Genomic DNA, 19,778 nt, shown 5'->3' with positions numbered 1-19,778 from the left:
ACCAAAACCAGTAGTATACAACAAGCCTTTTCAAACATAATCCACTATATAGATGCAGCGTGTTTAATGCGATTTGGTGTCTTAGCAATACTTTCTAAGGAAATTAATTACATTTGAACAGCCTTGTTAATACTCATTTTTGAATTTGTAATCACTTACTTTATACTCAGCTGTTTCATTACGATCCCGCTGTTTCATTATAAGTGTCGTTTGAAACTTTTGCACACAGATTAAGAAATCATTTAATTTTGCATGTTTTCCATATAAAAACATCGTACACTACTCATATTTCAACCAATAGAAAAACAAACTGCAGAATAAAATTAATAAATTTTACATCGAAATGCTAAAATGACACTTATTTTGTAACGAAAATTTTTCTCTACCACGACACTTAATATGAAACGGAGAGAGTATAATACTAATGTTAATACTCATTTTTAATAGGACAATTCTCTCAAATAGTTTTTTTTTAAAAAAATTTGGGCATAAAAATAATCTCCAATAAAAAAAATCAAAAAAATCCATTTTTATTTTGAAAACTTTCATATTTTTTTTTTAAAAAATTTGAAACTCATATTCAAAAGCCACCCATTAACTCTAAATCATAAATCTAGATTAATTAACCATGGAGTATAAATGTATTTTTATCTTTTAATAAAATTTATTTCGGTCATTTTAATTATCTAAAACTATTTCTTGTGACAAAATTTCAATTATGGCTATCATAGAAATTTTTTTTTTTTTTTTTTTTGGTAACTTAATTTTAAACATTAGTTTAATTGATTAGAGTTGTGAACGAAACTGTTCTTTGCATTTGAAGTTAGTTAAGAATTTAAGTCTGAATAGAAAGGAAGCATGGACCATAAACTACCTAATAAATGGAAATAAAGGAATATAACTTTAATTGTTTTTAAAATTTTAAATAGTATCACGAGGACCCGAGTGGAGCGAGTGACCAGTCCAACGCTACTTCCGGGAAGTTTCTCCCTCGTCATTTTTTTTTTCTCGAGAAAGTGACTGGAAAAATCAGTTTACCAGAGAATCAAAGAGCAAAAGGGAAGCTGCTGCGAAACTCCTCTCCTCTCCACTTTCGCTTCCGCCGATAAATTCAGGTAAGCAGCATAGAAAACTTATACTATTTTACTTTTTTTCTCCCGAGATTTGATGTTTTTCTCTTTCCTTGACCTTTTCGTGCGTTTGTTTATTCGATTCTCTCTGGCGCGATTCACGATGTTATTCTGCACGTTTGTTGGACTGTTCCTCGTTTCACTGAATCAGATTCTCCTCCTCGATTTGAATTTCGAATTTCCGGGAAAATCCTCCTTTCTGTGATTTGTGGACTGTTCTTCTCCGTTTCGGAAAGTTTGTTATCGTATTGGTGCTGCTGGTGAGTAGAGTTGTTCAGAACGATATTTCTTATTCTGTAAATCTCCGAATCGCATTTCTGAATTTTTGGATTTATAGATCTCACTGTTTGAAGAGGAGAACGCACAAGGCTAAGAACTGTTTCTAATTTTGAATCTGTTTGTTGCGTATTGGTTAATCAACGAGGTTGTTATCTCTCCTGCGACGTAGCCATGAGTGGTGGACAAGGACAGTTCAATAACTCTCCGCGAGGAGAAGATAAGGATGTGGAGGCTGGAACGAGCAGCTTCACTGAGTATGAAGAGAGTCCCTTCGACATTACCAGTACTAAGAATGCTCCTGTTGAGCGTCTGCGCCGTTGGAGGGTAAGTGTTTTGGATGAATATGATAGTCCATTTGTTTTTTTATCCTAACATTCTCGGATTTTGTAGCAAGCGGCGCTTGTGCTCAATGCGTCTCGTCGGTTTCGTTACACTCTGGACTTGAAAAGGGAAGAAGATAAGAAACGGATGCTGAGGAAGATGAGAGCGCATGCCCAAGCTATAAGAGTATACATAAGCTTTTGCTAGTTAATTTTACTTGTATGTAAACTCTTACGAGGTGTCTTATCAATGCTGTTTGTTTCCTTAGGCTGCACACCTTTTTAAAGCAGCTGCTAGCCGTGTGAATGGTAATTTTCTAATACTTTTCTTCATTCTGTTGTGTGAAGTATGTATATGTTCTCTTGAAGTGTCAGAGGGATTAAGTGATTGCCATTTTAATTTCTTTTGTTTTATGTAGTTGGCTGATGTTTATTTCTTTATAGGAATTACAAGTTCACCTCCCTCTCCTGGCGGTGGTGATTTTGGTATTGGACAGGAGCAAATTGTATCGATATCAAGGGATCAAAATATAGGAGCTCTGCAAGAACTTGGAGGGGTGTGTCTTTGCTTTACTCATTTTTTTTACTTTATTTCTCAGCCATAAAACTTATTCATGTATGTTTATTCTCTGTTTTACTTCATTAGGTCAAAGGGTTATCTGGCCTGTTGAAAACAAACTTGGAGAAAGGTATACATGGGGATGATGATGACATATCGAAAAGGAAATCTGCTTTTGGATCAAACACATACCCCCAGAAGAAAGGGAGGAGTTTCTGGGTATTAATACTTTAAATATTTTTGCTTTTTTTTAGCAGCTTCCACTAGGCTAATATTTATCCGCTTCAATCTGTGGGGCTATTCCAGTTAATTAATATCTAATTCCTTCGTTTTTTTTGTTTAATCATGTACAACAGAGGTTTGTATGGGAAGCTTCTCAAGATCTTACTTTGATCATACTGATTGTCGCAGCAGCTGCTTCTTTGGCATTGGGAATAAAGACCGAGGTATTCAGTTTAGGAACTGGTACATTGTATATTTCTCAGCGCATGCCTTGAAACATTGGGTCATTTTCTAAGTGACATAGTTTTATAATAGTTGACAAAATATTATAAAACAAGACTTTCCAGGAATTAAAAAACAATTTTTTCTGTCTTCCAAACGCTGAAGCTATTGACTATCCATTCCTATGCTTTTATACTCATCCTTTGCTCTATGAGAGTAGAAAGTTGTTTTATCTCCATTATCTATAGTTTCTTAAATTTTTCCTGAGCTTTCGGTATCTCTTTTGCGGCCTTCTTAGGGTATTGAAAAGGGATGGTACGATGGCATCAGCATTGCTTTTGCCGTTCTTCTTGTCATTGTGGTTACAGGTATTTGATATTCTTTGCTGAACCTAATTTCACTCATATATGTGATTGCTGCATGTATTACACTAATTTCAATACCTTTTCCCTTGGCAGCTACCAGTGATTATCGCCAATCTCTTCAATTCCAGAACTTAAATGAGGAGAAGAGAAATATACGTCTAGAGGTGAGAGCTTGGATGATCATACAGCTAAAGGATAATATCATTTTTGTTGGTTTAATTTTTGAAAGTGCATCGTGGACATGCTTAGGTTACCCGCGATGGGAGAAGAGTTGAAATTTCAATTTATGACATTGTAGTAGGCGATATCATACCTCTCAATATTGGTGATCAGGTAAGTTCACACATTTATCAATGCAGTAGTGTTCTTTTTCGAAGTTCAGTATAGACATAAGTTATGTTTAATCTGAAAATAATTTCCTTAGGTACCTGCTGATGGAGTTTTAGTTGCTGGTCATTCCCTTGCGGTTGATGAGTCCAGCATGACTGGGGAAAGCAAAATTGTATGTGTTACGCTCTGCCTTTGCATTTTGCAACGGTGCCATCTTTGCATTTCATGTGTCTGAGCAAACTGTTTTTCGCAGGTTCACAAAAACTCTACTAAGAATCCATTCCTAATGTCTGGTTGCAAAGTTGCAGATGGCCATGGCACAATGTTGGTAAGACTTGACGAACATCAACTTTACTTTCTGTGGCAGAGTAACTGTAGTCTTTGTAAAGAAAAATTGGAGAGATTTTTAACTAAGTATCCTTGGTTGGAGATTCTCTGCAGCAAAACATGTTTTTATGAGAGAAAATTTGACTCGAGTGCGTTCAAAACTTCTGAAAAGGGTAGTTTCTTCCTGAATTGCTTATTTTAGTCTAAAATTTATCTTTGTAACTCAGGTTACTGGGGTAGGGGTCAACACTGAATGGGGTTTACTAATGGCTAGTGTCTCAGAAGACAATGGTGGAGAAACACCATTGCAGGTGAGTATCATCAACCTTTTATCTGTTCATTTTTTTAAAAAAAATTCGTTGCTCAGAATTCGTACCTACTTTGCTTCCTTCAGGTACGCTTGAATGGTGTTGCAACATTTATCGGAATTGTGGGGCTAACAGTTGCTGGCGTTGTATTATTTGTCCTTGTCGTCCGGTTCGTTTACATTTTTTTCTGACAACTAAGTACCACATGGAGTAAATCTCACTTGTCATTCAACTAATCTTTGTTCTCTGCAGCTATTTTACTGGTCACACGAAGGGTGCAAATGGAGCCCCACAGTTCGTTGGAGGACATACCAAATTTGATCACGTGCTAGATGATCTTGTTAAAATCATCACCGTTGCAGTAAGTGTTTCTCAGAAGAAATCAGTATGGCTAATACCATCGTCAGTTCAACCTTTTGAGTATTGTAGGTAACAATCGTTGTAGTGGCAGTTCCTGAAGGGCTTCCTTTGGCTGTTACCTTGACGTAAGTCTACTATCTTCTATATAAATATTTTAATGATAGCAATTGCTTTGGCCTCTTTATTACATGTTCAAATTAATAGAAATTGATGAATCTGCTGTAAAATTCACTGGAACGAGTTTGTCTTTCGTGACTGATATCTTTTGTACTTCTTACTGGCAGTCTTGCCTATTCCATGAGAAAAATGATGGCAGATAAAGCTTTGGTATGTATCTTCTATTTTGGGACTCGATAAGTTTGCACTAAAATTAATACAAATTCATATAGTGAATGATATTGGCAGCTTATACGAAGTTTAATTTCAGGTGCGTAGGCTCTCCGCCTGTGAGACCATGGGCTCTGCAACAACAATTTGCAGTGATAAGACGGGAACTTTGACCTTAAATGAGGTGAATCTTACTGCTTTTCCTTCTTTTTTATTTGCTAACACACTAACAATTAGCAATATAAAGTCTCAGCCTTTAAAGTTACAGTTTTAGTACGCGTTTTCCTAGATGTGGGTATTTGAAATGTGTGCCCAACAAGCGAAACCTCTAATACTTTCTATTTTCTCAGATGACCGTTGTTGAGTGTTATACTGGGTTCCAAAAGATGGATCCTCCTGACAGCAGCTCGAAATTGCCACCTCCTTTTACATCCATACTTGTTGAGGGAATTGCTCATAACACAACTGGCAGTGTGTTCCGATCTGAAGTAAGCTAAATTCCTTGGGAACTTAGCTGATTTTCCATTTGGTTTCTACCTCGGTTGATTTAATGTAATAATGTATCTGTACTTGCTGATAACAGAGTGGTGAGGTTCAGGTTTCTGGATCGCCAACAGAAAGAGCTATTCTCAATTGGGCGATAAAGGTTTATTTTCCAGCTACATTTCCCTGGTTCCAGTTTATATAGCTGAGTGGAGAACTAATCCTTCGAATTTTTTTTGAGCACTGCAGTTAGGCATGAATTTCGATGCTCTTAGGTCTGAGTCTTCTGCTGTACATTTTTTCCCTTTCAACTCAGAGCAGAAACGTGGAGGCGTAGCAGTGAAATCAGTACTGTGTTTCCTTATTCTTAGCATCCTTTGCTCTTTTTTTTTTTAATTTAAATTTCTCGTTTGTGGATGTTTTCCCCTTGTTAATCAGCATCTTAATAAGCTTTTTAATTCAATTTCAGCCAGATTCAACTGTCCATGTTCACTGGAAAGGCGCTGCCGAAATTGTCTTGGGTTCCTGCACACACTATATGGATGAGAATGAGAGTCCTGTAGATATGAGTGGAGATAAGGTTGATCACTGAGTCTCTTTATCATGATATAATTTGTTGTAAAGATTTGGTGTCTTGATTCAAGACCGTTCGCTTACTGCAAGTCCAAGTTAAAACCACTTTTTATTTGTTTTTCTTTTACGCGATTAAGCTTTTGTATCCCAGATTAGTGCCAGATATGGCAATGCGAGCTTTGATATAAAGTACTTGTTTTTTTCTCTGAATCAAGTTTTCTTGTTTTAGATGGCCGAGTTAAAAAATGCTATCAATGATATGGCTGCAAGGAGTCTCCGTTGTGTTGCAATTGCCTTCAGAAATTTTGAAGCGGATAAGATTCCAACTGATGAAGATCAACTTTCTAGATGGGTATTACCTGAGGATGAACTTGTGCTGTTGGCTATTGTTGGTATCAAGGTAAGCTGTACCTTGCTCCCTGATGTGATTTTGTAAACCATATTGGTTGGTATTTAGGTAAGCATTACTTATTGCAAGTTCTTCTACATTGTAGGATCCATGTCGCCCAGGTGTCAAAAATTCAGTTCTACTTTGTCAAAAAGCAGGAGTCAAGGTCCGTTGATATCCCATATGCTTCTTTCCCGGAGAGTTTCCATTCATATTTTGTTTATTTTGTAGACTGCTCTGTTTTTCATGGGCGTGTACAATCTTCTAATTTCCACTGCTGGCTTCAGGTTCGAATGGTGACTGGTGATAATATTCAAACTGCCAAAGCTATTGCACTGGAGTGCGGTATATTGGCTTCAGACTCAGATGCCAGCGAGCCTACTCTGATTGAAGGAAAAGTATTCCGATCCTATTCAGAAGCAGAAAGAGATGGGATTTGTGAAGAGATATCTGTAAGAGCCTCACGATTTAAGTTGTGATCAAAGGCAATTATTTAATGGTACCTGTTGACATTGTTTCTAAACTTGAAGGTAATGGGTAGATCATCACCGAACGACAAACTTCTTCTTGTGCAATCTCTGAAGAGAAAGGGACACGTCGTGGCTGTGACTGGTGATGGAACCAATGATGCTCCTGCACTGCATGAGGTTCAATCAATATATTTACTCAACCTCGTATGTGTAACCTTGAATGAACACTATTAATATTAGAAAACATTTTCTTTTTTCCTCTGAATTTCAGGCAGATATAGGTCTCTCTATGGGTATCCAAGGCACGGAAGTTGCAAAGGAAAAGTCGGACATCATTATCTTGGATGACAACTTCGAATCCGTTGTGAAGGTTAGTATCCTTTGGGGGTTTTATGATCTTTATATTTATCTTGAATTGGATATTTTTAGTAATGATGTGATTCCTCTAGGTTGTCCGCTGGGGTCGGTCTGTGTATGCCAATATCCAAAAGTTCATCCAGTTTCAGCTCACGGTTAATGTCGCAGCTCTAGTCATCAATGTGGCAGCCATTTCCTCGGGTGATGTTCCTCTAACTGCAGTACAGGTTCGATATATTAAATTTATTTCTTTCTCATCTGCACAAAAGCATTCACTGTTAGTAAAGACTGGTCTCCCCTATCATTGTAGCTCCTCTGGGTCAATCTTATAATGGATACTCTTGGGGCTCTTGCTTTGGCCACCGAACCACCAACCGATCACTTGATGGATCGAGATCCTGTTGGCAGAAGGTACGACTTGAGCTCGAGCATGTATAAAGTCTGAGTAATCTCACTTTCTCTTCCCATTTACATATCTATCTCTTGTTTTCAGGGAACCTCTCATCACCAATATCATGTGGAGAAACTTGTTTGTACAAGTAAGTTATCTTCTTCTTCTTTCCCTCACCCCTTTTATCTGCTGCTCCAATTGTTGTTGCATATGATTAGGCGATGTACCAAGTGACAGTCTTGTTAGTCCTCAATTTCCGTGGAATAAGTATCCTTCATCTGGATCATAAGCCCAACGCCGAGAGAGTGAAGAACACAGTCATCTTCAATGCCTTTGTCATCTGCCAGGTAAAAGATAGACACTCACTCCTCTGTTTTTAGAAAAAAGCTTGGACACATCAGAAAACGAACTTAATTCTAATTTTGGTTAGATCTTCAACGAGTTCAACGCACGAAAGCCAGATGAATTCAACATTTTCCAAGGAGTTCTTCGTAATCACCTCTTTGTGGGCATCATCTGTATCACCATTGTGCTCCAGGTACTGATCATCTCTCTCTCCTTTTCCTGCAAAGTAAATTACATCTGGGAACATACATAAACGGTTTATTGCTCGTTGTTAAATGTTTTTAATAGGTAGTCATCGTGGAGTTCCTTGGAACATTTGCCTCAACGATTAAGCTTGACTGGGAGATGTGGCTCATCTGTATTGGGATAGGTTCTATCAGGTTTGTATTGTTAACTTTGTCTAAGATTGTTAATCATGTTCATAAGCTCACCATATACTTTCTGTTTTGTGTTTTTGTATTAACCAGTTGGCCTTTGGCGGTGATCGGAAAATGCATACCGGTTCCAGAAACTCCGGTTAGCCAATACTTCAGAATAAACCGATGGAGAAGGAATTCATCAGGTACGTAAAGTTGCCGTTGCCAAACCATGAATACGTGTAGAAAAGCTATAATCTCGTTACTAAAACCTTTTATATGTTTTGTTAACTTTTTCAGGTTAACGATTAGTTTGGAACGAGAAGACAGTTAAAAAAAAATACCAGAAGTGGATTTTAGTTGTATCCCGACCTGTGAATACGTTTTATACTATTTTACCTCTCTCTCTCGAATTACTTTCGCAAAATGCTTTAGTATCGTTTAAGTGCATAAAACAAAATGCAAAATATTACCTATTTTTGTTTAGTTGCTATTACTGTTACCTTAAATGTTCAAAATTGAGATGAAACTAAACTAGCTAATATGAATTTCAATATGGTTGAGTAATTAACAGACCATCACTTTTTTATTTGGTCTCGAAAGACTGTCAAGATGCTAGTCCAAAATTAAACAATCTCCGGAACCATTTATTAGTAGGCAGACTTGCAAATATATAAGTTGTTTTGATCTTTTTAGTTTATGAAAAAAAACAAGAATATTAATGAACAATCATAAATTGAAAATTCTAAAAAAGAACAAGAATTACTATCATCACATTATTTCAAGAACCATTTTTCTGTTTTTAACACTTCCAAACTAAACATCATACCAACTAAGGAAGAACAAAACCACAAAGAGCCAACTATAAAATATGAACTCTTTTCACTCATAGAGACTTAGAAAAGAAGAAGAAGACTTAGAGAGTTAGAGATTGTAGAAGAAGCATGTAGAAGAAGAACAAAACCACAAGCATGTAGAAGAAGAACAAAACCACAAATATGAACTCTTTTCACTCATAGTGAACTCTTTTCACTCATCATCTCCACTTCTCACCTGTTCAAAGACGAGCATTTGCACCACCACACGCATTATTTGGTAACCTCTCGTTTTGAACTTGTACAGATAGTTTTCTTACAGTCCATTAGCCTACAGATTCTCTTCTTGTCATCTACTTCTTTGATGAATCTCATTGACTTCATTGGATGATGATGTTGTTGCAATTAGTTTCTTCAAGCGTACACTCTTGGACACCAATGGAAACTGAAACAAGAATCATTTATATTGAAGCTTTATTTACAAGGCAAGAAGATAAGTCTTCTTTTTTAAAGTGTTTTTACCTTGTGAAGATAGATAGAAACTTGACATCGTCAATGATTACAATAATGCCTGAAGTTGTTAACTCATTTGATCTTAAAGCAAATCCATTTTCTTAACATTATCAGATCTATATAAGCTGTTATTCTAATTTGGATTATAACCGAAGTACAAAAAGAAAAAAAGGTAGGATGAGGATTTGGAACACAAACCTAATATTTTCTCCTTCAAACTGAAATGAATAAGGTTTGGATCTAAGTTTCATGAACTTCATAATGTTGAGTTAGTGAAGAAATCGCAAACAGAAAGCTAAAAATAAAAAGAGAAGTGCTCAATAGCTTTTGACATTTCTGATTTACTCCACTGTACCATTTTGTTTGGTTAGTTATAAGAATTCAAATGAGCATGTTTTTTTTTTTCTTACCGAAGTGAATGCAAATTTATGTCTTTATTTATTTATTGGAGATTGTTGAAGATCTCTTTGTAAATGACATGCTCTATTTGGACGATATTAAATGTCTTGGTAGTGGATGGTAACTAATTGTAAATGAATGTTTTGGACATTATTAAATTGGCTCTAAAGAGTAAGAGGGGTGTGTAATAGGAAAACTGTAATTAAACATATTTCCTCGTCTAAATAAAATTATCTAGTAGATGCATAGGTAAGGAAAAGCAGATCCCACCAAATTTCTCAACGGGGTTGAGTATGGATCTCGAAATCCGAATCTTGTTTTATACATCTCTCCTATTGTAGAGTTTGATACTGAACTGTTTGATCTTTTAACATCACAATTTGTGTGTTTATACAACGCAAGAAACAGTTTAACCTATTGCTTTAATTGTATACCAATGTTTGTTAATATTATCATCAACATTTTGACTATAATCAATCATAATTTACTAAAATCAATTGCTAATATGAAATTTCACATTTAATAATATTTATTTATATTTTATATAATTTTTACTAATATTTTTATTAACTTTTACTTATATTTTTATATAATTTTATTAAATTTTATATGTAAACATAATTTGTGTTTATTTGATAACAATAACAATATTCGTTAAAAATAGTATTGCTTATATAATTTTATTATAAATATATTATGCCCGTTTGATAAAAAAAATATTATGCCCTCTTATACTATATGCTCTCGCATTATATTTTTTCTGGCTCTGTTAGACTTGTGAATTTTCACAACAGATTAGTACTTGTTGCAGTGGACTATAATGTTAAGCCTGATATTCTAACCTCGAAGATGACAAATGGTGCAAAAATATATTCTAGCTTCCCAAGAGTGTAGTCTTTGGAATTTAATGATTCTGCTCTGTCAAAATTTAGTGTTATTGAGATTTGAATTCTTAACATTTTAATTCATGAAACAAGATTTTTAAAATATTACATATATTCTCAAGATTCTTAAAATTATTCGGTAGATTTTTTTAAGTACGACGAACTCATTAAAATTCCTTATAAATTTAACAAATTTATTGATTATTAAAATCAGTCAACTCTACTTAAATTCATCACCCACTAACTCATTTTTAAATTCTAAAACAACAATTAATATAAAACAAAAAAGTACTAAGGGACATAATTGATGGTGTCCTAATAAGCATATGTTGACTTTATACCTAATCATCAGAGAAAGCAAAGATTAGCCCAATTGCAAAAGAGGTTATAGAGAATCACTTTACTATCCATGCTATTTAATTACTTATTTTCTACCAAGTTTTAGCAGATACATTCCATCTCTAAACTATATTTTCTCTTCAGCGACTAACCCAGAAAGAAAGCCCTGAAGCTGTTGCAGTGACTTGTCGTAAAGCTACATATAAACATATATGGTACAAGTGTAGATTTGCATTCATTGGTATCATATATACATAAAACATAAATATATATACTAGAGTTTTCAGATTTTGAGATTCCGATGTAGCAGACAGTGGAAATGGTGCATTGCTTTCTCCACAAGAGCATATCTTCCTTTGTCATAAGCTGGAGATTCGAGACCCCTTTGAACATTCTCACACAAGACAGCATCTTCCATCTGATTCACCAAACCATAAACTTAAAAGACGTTATGTTTCAGTATAACAAGATCATTTTATTCTAGTACCTGAACTCTCTCGCTCTCTTCCAGACTTCTCCTGATGAAAGCTTCATCATCCTAAATCCAAAATTTTAAAATTACAAAGATTCCTCCTATACAGGACTAGGCTGCGTATATTGGTTTGTTTTTACCACCTTTAAAGAAGAATCAAGAAAATAGTCGAAGACAACTTTGCATTTCCTTGGCCCTAAAGGTATCACTAGATTTGTGTCCATCCATGGTCCATACCTTTAAAAAAACATAATCCATTGCACATGAATGAGTCAAGTCCATTAGAAGATGTGAAATAAAAACTTTGACTTCTCTTTTACCTATTTATCATGAAATTTGGGTAGACGAAAGCGTATAGAGCTTGAGATCCAAGCCTATCGAAACCACCGTCTTCTTCACCAGCCTTGGATCCACCACCTCCACATTCTTGGATACTAACCCTTTCAAATAACTGATATCTTGAAACACAAAGCTCATCTTAACAGCTGCAACTAACTAGAGACTAGAGTTTTGGTGTGAATATACCGTTGTAGAATAGGTTTCGAGGTCGAGGCCTGACATCAAACCTTTATGTGCGTAAGGTACATGATAGCCACCATCTAAGTAATTATCACAAAACACCTGAGTTGCCAACGAATCATCAATTTTCTGAGATCTTAATATTAAAAAAAAAAAAAAAGAGAATGTGTACTCAGAACAAGATTTTCACCTTCCAATTACAATCGATAGTGTACTCACGTCTACATATGAAACTAAGGTGGGAATCAACTCCACCTTCACTCAACCTCCCTGAAGAAGAACCTAGCCACTCAGACGCCACTAATCCATCACTCTCAACATCTTCTTCCTTCTTCCATGTGGCTTGTGTCACCTTGAGGAGAACAAAAGGTCCCCATACAGCTACTCTTAGAGGCTTGAGTCCCATTTCCTATTTACTTAAAACTGTCCTTTAGCCAAGAAAATAATAATAATAATAATTCAAAGAAACATACATTCAAAGCAGAGTTCTCTATCCCAGTCATTCTAGTAGCTTTGACAAGCGATCCGTTCAAGCTATAAGTCCATCCCTGCCCACATAGAACAAGATAATAAATAATATATGACTAATCAACTGAGTAAACTAGTTTTAACTTTTAATTGTGACTAAAGCTTTACGTGATAAGGGCAAACAAAGCAAGACTTTCTCCCACTTCCAGAAGCCAAGATAGATGCATGGTGAGAGCATACATTATGGAAAGCATTAATCGTCCCATCATCATCTCTGCACACCACAAACTCCACCTCCCCAAGCCTGCACCCAGTGACACACATACCAACAAGAATCAAATAACAAAAGTAAGACCCTTTAATCTTAAAGGTTAGACGATGCAACAGTAAAGAAGAGGGAGCCACGTCAGCAAGTTAGTTGGAGGATTCTGTTACGATGCCAGCTCAGCAGAGGAATAACAGAAAGCCCTTAGAATAAAAAAACAGAGGAGACAATTTTTCATTTGAGAGAGTGTATGGTGGTTTGGTTAAGTTACCTCCCGGTGAAAAAGTCGCGATTATCCTTAATATGATCAGAGCATCCTGTTCATATCAACACAAAGCAACAACCCTTTAGAGAAAAAAAAACACACACACACACACACAAAACACTCAATGAAACAGTTGAGTGTGATTTTTTTTTTTTTTAACGAACCTACGACTTGCCATCCTCCATAGAACACTCGATCGAGCTCACCACGGTGGAATTGATGATCAGTGTACCACGAGCTCGGAGGAGTCAACGCTCTCTCCACAGGGATCTCCGGATCAAACTCCTCCACGAGGTTACTTGTATTGGAAGCAGAAGCAGCAGCGACGACTCTGCTGCTCGAAGAGATTGGATCACGGGTGCAGAACAGAGACTGGTCGAGACATCTTCTCCGAGCAGATTGAGAGACTGAGACGCTGAATTTAAGATGGAGTTTGAGGTATCCAGTGGTGGTGGATTTCAGAGTTGATGACGGTGGCGTTATCGTGGCCAGCATCGTCATCATCGCCTGCTTGCTCGATGGTTATTAGCTAACAGAAAGTAATATGAAAATATCTTCATTAAAGTTAAAATGCGTACAAGGACATGCATTACACTGCTCTACACTTTACAAGTATACATGTATTTATACACTCTATACAAGTATTTTGATATATGGTCGTTAAATTTTCGGACACGAAGCAAGTTAATAAGCTCTTTTTAAATAACTCGACCGGTCCGGTCTGATTTTGGTTATACTGCGATTTGAAATGTTATGAAAAATTCTCGATTTATATTAGTTTACGGTTTGACTTGATAAATCCAATATGGTAAATTCTTTAAATTACTAACTTTATAAACATGAAAGATAGTAAAGTCTACAAAGCTGGTTAATAAAGTCTTCTTATTTACAACGTTGATAACTCAGACCGGTCCGGTCAGATTGATTCTACCGCGATTTGAAATGTTAAATCCAAATTTTAATTGGTTTACCATTAAGAACTGAGAATATATTAATTGGTTTAGAGTTTGACTTGATAATCTAGCATATGATAAGTTCTTTAAACTTTATAAATTAATAAATATTATATCTTTAGTATTATTAATTTATCAAATTTGTACTGTATAATCTAATTACTTATTTGCGATATTGTCATTGGTTTAAATGTAGAAAGACTGAAAGAGCAACAAATCTTGTTAGTATTTGCTTTGTCAATTTTTTTTCATTTACTATTAGACTATATGGTAAAAAGTTACTAGAGTAACCGAGCTCATCGTAATGGAAATAAAGCTGGTTATAAAAAGAAATAAATATTACTGACTCGAATAGTGGTAATTAAATTAAAATGATTTTTTGTTACTTCTGAATAATGTGAAGAGAAAAAACTTGGTAACGCATAAGTCTCTCCTTCAATAGCTAATCACCATTCTTAATCACCTTTTATTTCATTGATCTCAAGTAATTAAACTTCCGAAAACTATTCATTTCCTCAAAAGTCCACCAAAGTTTCTCATCCATGCAATCATTTTGTATTGGCAATATAAAGCAGAAGAATCACTTTCATTCCAGATCAAAATCAACATTGTCATCTTCTTCCTCTTAGAGCAAACTCATACGAAGTTATAAACACATATATACATTACACATCTATTTAAAGATGATATGCGAAGAGGCATATCAGTATCAACAACTCCATGCACAAAATGATCACATGATGACAATGATGATGATGGACTTGAGCCAATCACCACTCTCATCACCCATATTATCAAACAATACTGACAACAATGAGGAAGAGAGGCTAGAGGATGTGAATTTGAGTTGCATGGCATTACAATCTCTCCCAAATCATTTCCTCAATTTGGGAATTATTTGCAAGCTTGATCTCTCCAACAATCATATCAAGGTTAATATTGTCCATACATACATATTAACAATCAAATTAGTTTCTAATGTTTTTTTTGTTTGTGAATGATAACAGAAAATACCAGAATCTCTAACAGCGAGATTACTTAACTTGATATCATTAGATATTCACTCAAACCAGATCAAAGCTCTTCCAAACTCCATTGGTTGTCTCTCTAAGCTCAAGATCCTTAATGTCTCCGGCAACTTTCTCGTTTACCTCCCCAAAACTATTCAAAATTGCAGGTACACCCCTCAAAACATTCACATCAACTCATATACATATGACTAAATCATCTGTCTTCTTTTGTTTTGGATCTTTCCAGGTCACTCGAAGAACTAAACGCCAACTTCAACGAGCTGATTAGACTACCAGACTCAATCGGGTTAGAACTAACCAACCTAAGGAAGCTCTGCGTCAACTCAAACAAGCTCATCACCCTACCAACCTCCATCACCTACCTCACTTCCCTCCGTGTCCTCGACGCTCGTCTCAACTGCCTAATGATCCTCCCCGAGGACCTCGAGAACCTCATCAACCTCGAGATCCTCAACGTCAGCCAAAACTTCCAGTACCTCACCGCGCTCCCATCTTCCATCGGCCTTCTCATGAACCTCCTTGAGCTAGACATCAGCTACAACAAGATCACGGTCTTGCCCGAGTCCATCGGATGCATGAGGCGGCTGAGGAAGCTGAGCGCTGAGGGAAACCCGATCGTGTCCCCACCGATAGAGGTGGTGGAGCAGAGCTTGCAGGCGGTGAGGGAGTATCTGAGCCAGAAGATGAACGGTAGGCTGGTGAACGCATCGCCGAAGAAGAAGTCGTGGGGGTTCCGTAAACTGGTGAAGTATGGAACGTTCAATGGAAGATCAAGGGCTTGGACTAGGGAAGAGAGAGAAGGGCTGATAATGCCTGAGTACCGTCCCATTGATATCTTGGCTTCGAATAGGTTCCCTGGTATCTCACCTCGGAGTATCTTCTCTCCAAGAACCTATTTCAGCAGATAAGTATAACGCAGGCAGTAAAGAACATTCATTCATTTTTTTTTTTTTTGAACTGCGAACATTCATTCAATATATCAACCATTTACTTAAGGCATCGCTGAATGTATAAAGAGTATGTATATATACCGCATTCACATTTCAAACTTCTTATTTTAAATTAAAGAGAAATTCTTTAGAATAACTATTTATTACATTTTTATCACAAAAATAGTTCTCGATCAAAAAAATGACTAAAATAAATCTTATTAAAATTTAAAAACGTATTTTTATCCTATGGTTAACTAATCTAGATTTAGAGTTTAGAATTAATAAGTAGATTTTGGGATATGATTTCAAATTTTAAAAAAAAATTTTAAAAAAAAAATTGAAAATAAAAATGAGCTAATCATTGAGAGCTATTTTGGTGACAAAAACTTAAAAATAGCTAATCTAGATAATTGCCCCATTTTAAATCTATGTAACTAAAATCACATAAGTATAACAGTCTCTTCTCACGTATTCACATCCCTTCCGGATGCTAAGGCTACCAAAAGAACTGAGCAATCACGTAATGAATCATGAGTCTGAAGTGTTGAACCATAGCACACAAGAGATAGAGTTGAAGAAAACTGAAGCTATGCACCATATCCAGTAAACCCAACATTCAAAATCTCTACTTTATTTGTTACCAACACAAGTTTAAGCGATGAGATTGATATAACCAACGCAGATGAACATCACTATCGAGAAGCTAACATTCAATTCAAAGCTAAAACTCTCATTACCAAACAACGTAAGCTTAGAAAACACACATTTAAAGTTCACATCTTTATCCAAAAGTATCCATCTTTAAACTACAGAGAGTTGATCTAATGAAGATAACCAGGGATCTTAATCCTAATAAACAGCATACTCATCACATAACCAATCACAATCGACGAGACTCCCGCCGTAGCGTACGAAGCCTTAACACTCTTAGCTCGATTCTTATCCAGCGCCAGATCCAGCATTATGATCCCGACCCCGCCCATCACGAACATGAACCCCGACGAGAGCCCCTCGATTATGTACTGCCCGTTGACCCGACCCGACATGAACACGACGGGGCGGATCGCTCCCGTGACTGGGTCCTGGGTCGATCCGATGCCTGGAGGCTCGACGATCACGTCGTAGATGAATCCGGAGATGACGAGGAAGTAGGTGAGGAGGATCAGGGAGAAGACGGCCATCGGAGATGGGAGTGTGAAGGAAGGGAGCTTGAGGCGGAGACGCGGCGGCCGGAGGAAGGAGAAGGGGATGGTGCGGAGGAGGTGGAAGAGAGGGTCGATTGAGGATTCGACGGAGGTTTCTGACATGGCGGATCCGGTGGATGTGGAGCCGGTTCTCGGAGCCATCGACTCGGATCCTCACGTTGGATCTACTGTTAAGCTTAACTCGTGAAGAAGAAGAATAAGAGTGAAGAGTCTGCTCTGTTTGGATACTCACATAATGTTATCCGTGACTGGTTTCGTGAAAATGAACGCGGACGTTATGCCGTTTTCGGAGGAGAAAAGCTAAGATAACGACGCGTAGTTCTCCTCTTGATATTGTTGCTTTCTTTTCTTATTGAAAAAAAAAAGAATCAAAACGACTCGTAGTTAGCGTTTGGATAATAGATCCGGCACGAAGTTCACGAGAAATGAAATTGCACTCGTAAACTTCTGAAGCAGTCTCGAGCGTCACGCTGATTGATTCACAGTCATTTTGGTTTCTTCTAGATCTTATACGATTGATCTCGATCCACGGAGCTGTGAGAATGGCGTACGTGGACCATGCGTTCTCGATATCGGACGAGGACATGATGATCGAGACGTCATACACCGTGAACAACCGGCCGCCGGTAAAGGAGATCGCGCTCGCGGTGGCTCTCCTCGTGTTCGGAGCCTTAGGAATCGTATCCGGCTTCTTCATGGCGTACAATCGAGTCGGCGGTGATCGAGGCCACGGTTAGCGATTTCGTTACCCTCAGTTATAGCTGTTCAATGCTTGTTTGGGAGAGTTAAATCGATTTCAGCTAAGATTGGTTTAGTATTTGGATTTGAGGAATCTATATGATCAGAAGAATCTAAGGTGATGAAGATGATAGATAGATAGAATAGATAGATTGTAACTGCTCCTTGTTAGAGCTACGTGTGTATGTGTGATTTGGTTTTAGTTTGGCATTGTACTACTCTCTTTGGTTTCTGCAGATCTATAGTGGATTTGGATGATTACAGAAGCGTTTGTTCCTCTGATTATGTATCTAGGTGATGAAGATAATATATAGTTTGCAAGTGATCCTACTTAGCTCCTGGATGAATACAGATGTTCTCATAGCCATTTGATTTGATTTGGATATCTATAGTTTCAGAAGAACTTGTAGATGATATTTCATTCTAAAAGCTTCTCTTATGTGCATGATGGGAAGCAAGAAACTTTCTAAATTGAAGTGTTTAATAACTCTCCGCAAGGTCATGAATACTCAAAATATGTTAAGGCAAAGTATCTCTGCTCATCATACTAAGCGTGAAATGATTTTTCCTTGTTTGTCAATGTCATTTATTGCATTAAAAAACTATCATTCCTAGTTTCCTATATTTTGATTTGGGAGATGAGCTCTCAGGTAAATGAATTATTGATTCTCTCTTTGTTTGATGCTTGGTGAAACCAGGAATTTTCTTCATCGTCCTCGGGTGTCTTCTGTTCATCCCAGGGTTTTACTACACACGGATCGCGTACTATGCTTACAAAGGATACCAAGGCTTCTCCTTCTCTAACATACCCCCAGTTTAGTGGTAGTCCCCTTTTGTATCTCTCCTCACACTCATCAATGTATAGAGATGTTTTTAAGCAAATGGGCTGACTTTGTTTTGCTCTCTAGTGTAGTTTTAGAGGAGAGTCTAAGTGAGTCCATGTTTGACATATGTATCACTTCTTGGTTCCTCATTCCACTTGTTAAATAATTACACGCGTATATGACAAGTAGTCAGATCCATATATACCCGGTTCATGTTTGATATATGTATCACCTCTTGTTTCTAAAACTTTTTTCAATTCGAACAATGTTATATGAGTTTTCACATGTTGATTTCAAGTGCAAAATTAGATGTAGCTACTAAACGTGCAAATGAAACATAATGATCGGTGATGTTTTCATGAATGTGACTGATATCATATCTTCCAACTTTTTGTTTTTGTTCTTTTTCTTGGTCAAGTGGAGAGGTGAAATAAACTTATCCACGAGCCGAATGCGGATAAACCGATTCAACTTGATAGGTCAATGGATCCGCGGCGGCCAAATTTGAACCGCACATATTTGCTCTCTAGTGTAGTTTTAGAAGAGAGTCTAAGTGAGTCCATGTTTGATATATGTATCGCTTAGAAATAGTCATTTTATTAGTTTATAAAATTTGTTGTATAGTTTTTCTTTTTTAAATTAGGTTCCGCTTAAATATTATAAATTTATATATGAATTTTGAGTTGGGTCCTTCTGGTTCGGTTCTGATGTATAAAAACCTAAAAAAATCTAAATAACAAATGTGTTTCAAAAAAAAAAAAAAAAAAAAAATCTAAATAACAAATGTATGTGAAACGAGTTCGGATATTTGTACCAAAATAATCATATTTATTCTATTCGGTCCATATCTTTTGAATACAATTAGTTATATTACGATCGATCTAAAATATATAACAATATTATGAAAATAAATATCAATGTATAACATGTAAGAACCAATATCCGCGCGGATGTGCGGATCAATCTCAAGTTTATATCTACTGAGATTTTATAAGTTGCCTTTTAAATAATTAAAATTAAAATATATATTTTTATTGATAAAAT

The 19,778-nt window shown here is 36.4% G+C and overlaps 5 protein-coding genes across 6 annotated transcripts; 3 read left to right on the top strand and 2 right to left on the bottom strand.

Moving 5' to 3' along the window:
• The first annotated feature begins 1,131 nt into the window (after window positions 1-1,131).
• LOC106410454 (calcium-transporting ATPase 10, plasma membrane-type) lies at window positions 1,132-8,679 on the top strand. Of its 2 annotated transcripts, none has more exons than XM_022706051.2 (35): window positions 1,132-1,390; window positions 1,555-1,733; window positions 1,800-1,916; window positions 1,999-2,038; window positions 2,174-2,286; window positions 2,376-2,507; window positions 2,645-2,734; window positions 3,031-3,100; window positions 3,191-3,261; window positions 3,347-3,430; window positions 3,522-3,599; window positions 3,681-3,755; window positions 3,982-4,065; window positions 4,149-4,231; window positions 4,315-4,423; window positions 4,492-4,547; window positions 4,707-4,749; window positions 4,850-4,933; window positions 5,100-5,237; window positions 5,333-5,395; window positions 5,482-5,580; window positions 5,702-5,812; window positions 6,035-6,205; window positions 6,300-6,359; window positions 6,481-6,645; window positions 6,724-6,840; window positions 6,935-7,033; window positions 7,113-7,247; window positions 7,331-7,431; window positions 7,514-7,559; window positions 7,630-7,758; window positions 7,842-7,949; window positions 8,045-8,136; window positions 8,224-8,318; window positions 8,413-8,679. In XM_022706051.2, the coding sequence occupies exons 2-35, from the start codon at window positions 1,581-1,583 to the stop codon at window positions 8,415-8,417; spliced, it is 3,216 nt and encodes a 1,071-aa protein (XP_022561772.2). In that variant the 5' UTR covers window positions 1,132-1,390; window positions 1,555-1,580; the 3' UTR covers window positions 8,418-8,679. The 2 variants fall into 2 exon arrangements, with proteins under 2 accessions (XP_022561772.2, XP_048619188.1); XM_048763231.1 differs by having other exon boundaries at window positions 1,136-1,390; window positions 1,468-1,733.
• A 2,564-nt stretch (window positions 8,680-11,243) lies between these two features.
• LOC106409283 (choline monooxygenase, chloroplastic-like) lies at window positions 11,244-13,623 on the bottom strand. The gene is made up of 10 exons (XM_013849941.3): window positions 13,216-13,623; window positions 13,058-13,103; window positions 12,690-12,825; window positions 12,527-12,601; window positions 12,244-12,462; window positions 12,060-12,155; window positions 11,855-11,985; window positions 11,678-11,771; window positions 11,550-11,600; window positions 11,244-11,480 (listed from the first exon to the last, which is right to left on the bottom strand). The coding sequence occupies exons 1-10, from the start codon at window positions 13,553-13,555 to the stop codon at window positions 11,346-11,348; spliced, it is 1,323 nt and encodes a 440-aa protein (XP_013705395.2). The 5' UTR covers window positions 13,556-13,623; the 3' UTR covers window positions 11,244-11,345.
• A 977-nt stretch (window positions 13,624-14,600) lies between these two features.
• On the top strand, window positions 14,601-15,958 carry LOC106406964 (plant intracellular Ras-group-related LRR protein 7-like). Its single transcript, XM_013847726.3, has 3 exons — window positions 14,601-14,936; window positions 15,012-15,181; window positions 15,262-15,958. The coding sequence occupies exons 1-3, from the start codon at window positions 14,688-14,690 to the stop codon at window positions 15,941-15,943; spliced, it is 1,101 nt and encodes a 366-aa protein (XP_013703180.2). The 5' UTR covers window positions 14,601-14,687; the 3' UTR covers window positions 15,944-15,958.
• A 704-nt stretch (window positions 15,959-16,662) lies between these two features.
• LOC106406965 (putative oligosaccharyltransferase complex subunit CG9662) lies at window positions 16,663-17,413 on the bottom strand. The gene has a single exon (XM_013847727.3). The coding sequence runs from the start codon at window positions 17,311-17,313 to the stop codon at window positions 16,789-16,791; it is 525 nt and encodes a 174-aa protein (XP_013703181.2). The 5' UTR covers window positions 17,314-17,413; the 3' UTR covers window positions 16,663-16,788.
• A 184-nt stretch (window positions 17,414-17,597) lies between these two features.
• Window positions 17,598-19,023, top strand: LOC106406966 (transmembrane protein 230). Its single transcript, XM_013847728.3, has 2 exons — window positions 17,598-17,904; window positions 18,609-19,023. Exons 1-2 carry the CDS (start codon window positions 17,715-17,717, stop codon window positions 18,728-18,730), a joined length of 312 nt encoding a protein of 103 aa, XP_013703182.1. The 5' UTR covers window positions 17,598-17,714; the 3' UTR covers window positions 18,731-19,023.
• The last annotated feature ends 755 nt before the right edge of the window (window positions 19,024-19,778 follow it).

The sequence above is a fragment of the Brassica napus genome, chromosome C7, assembly GCF_020379485.1.
Source record: "Brassica napus cultivar Da-Ae chromosome C7, Da-Ae, whole genome shotgun sequence".
In the NCBI taxonomy this organism is placed as follows: Eukaryota; Viridiplantae; Streptophyta; class Magnoliopsida; order Brassicales; family Brassicaceae; genus Brassica; species Brassica napus.
Note: the sequence above shows the minus strand (reverse complement) of the source record. Positions and strands in the feature narration are given on the sequence as shown.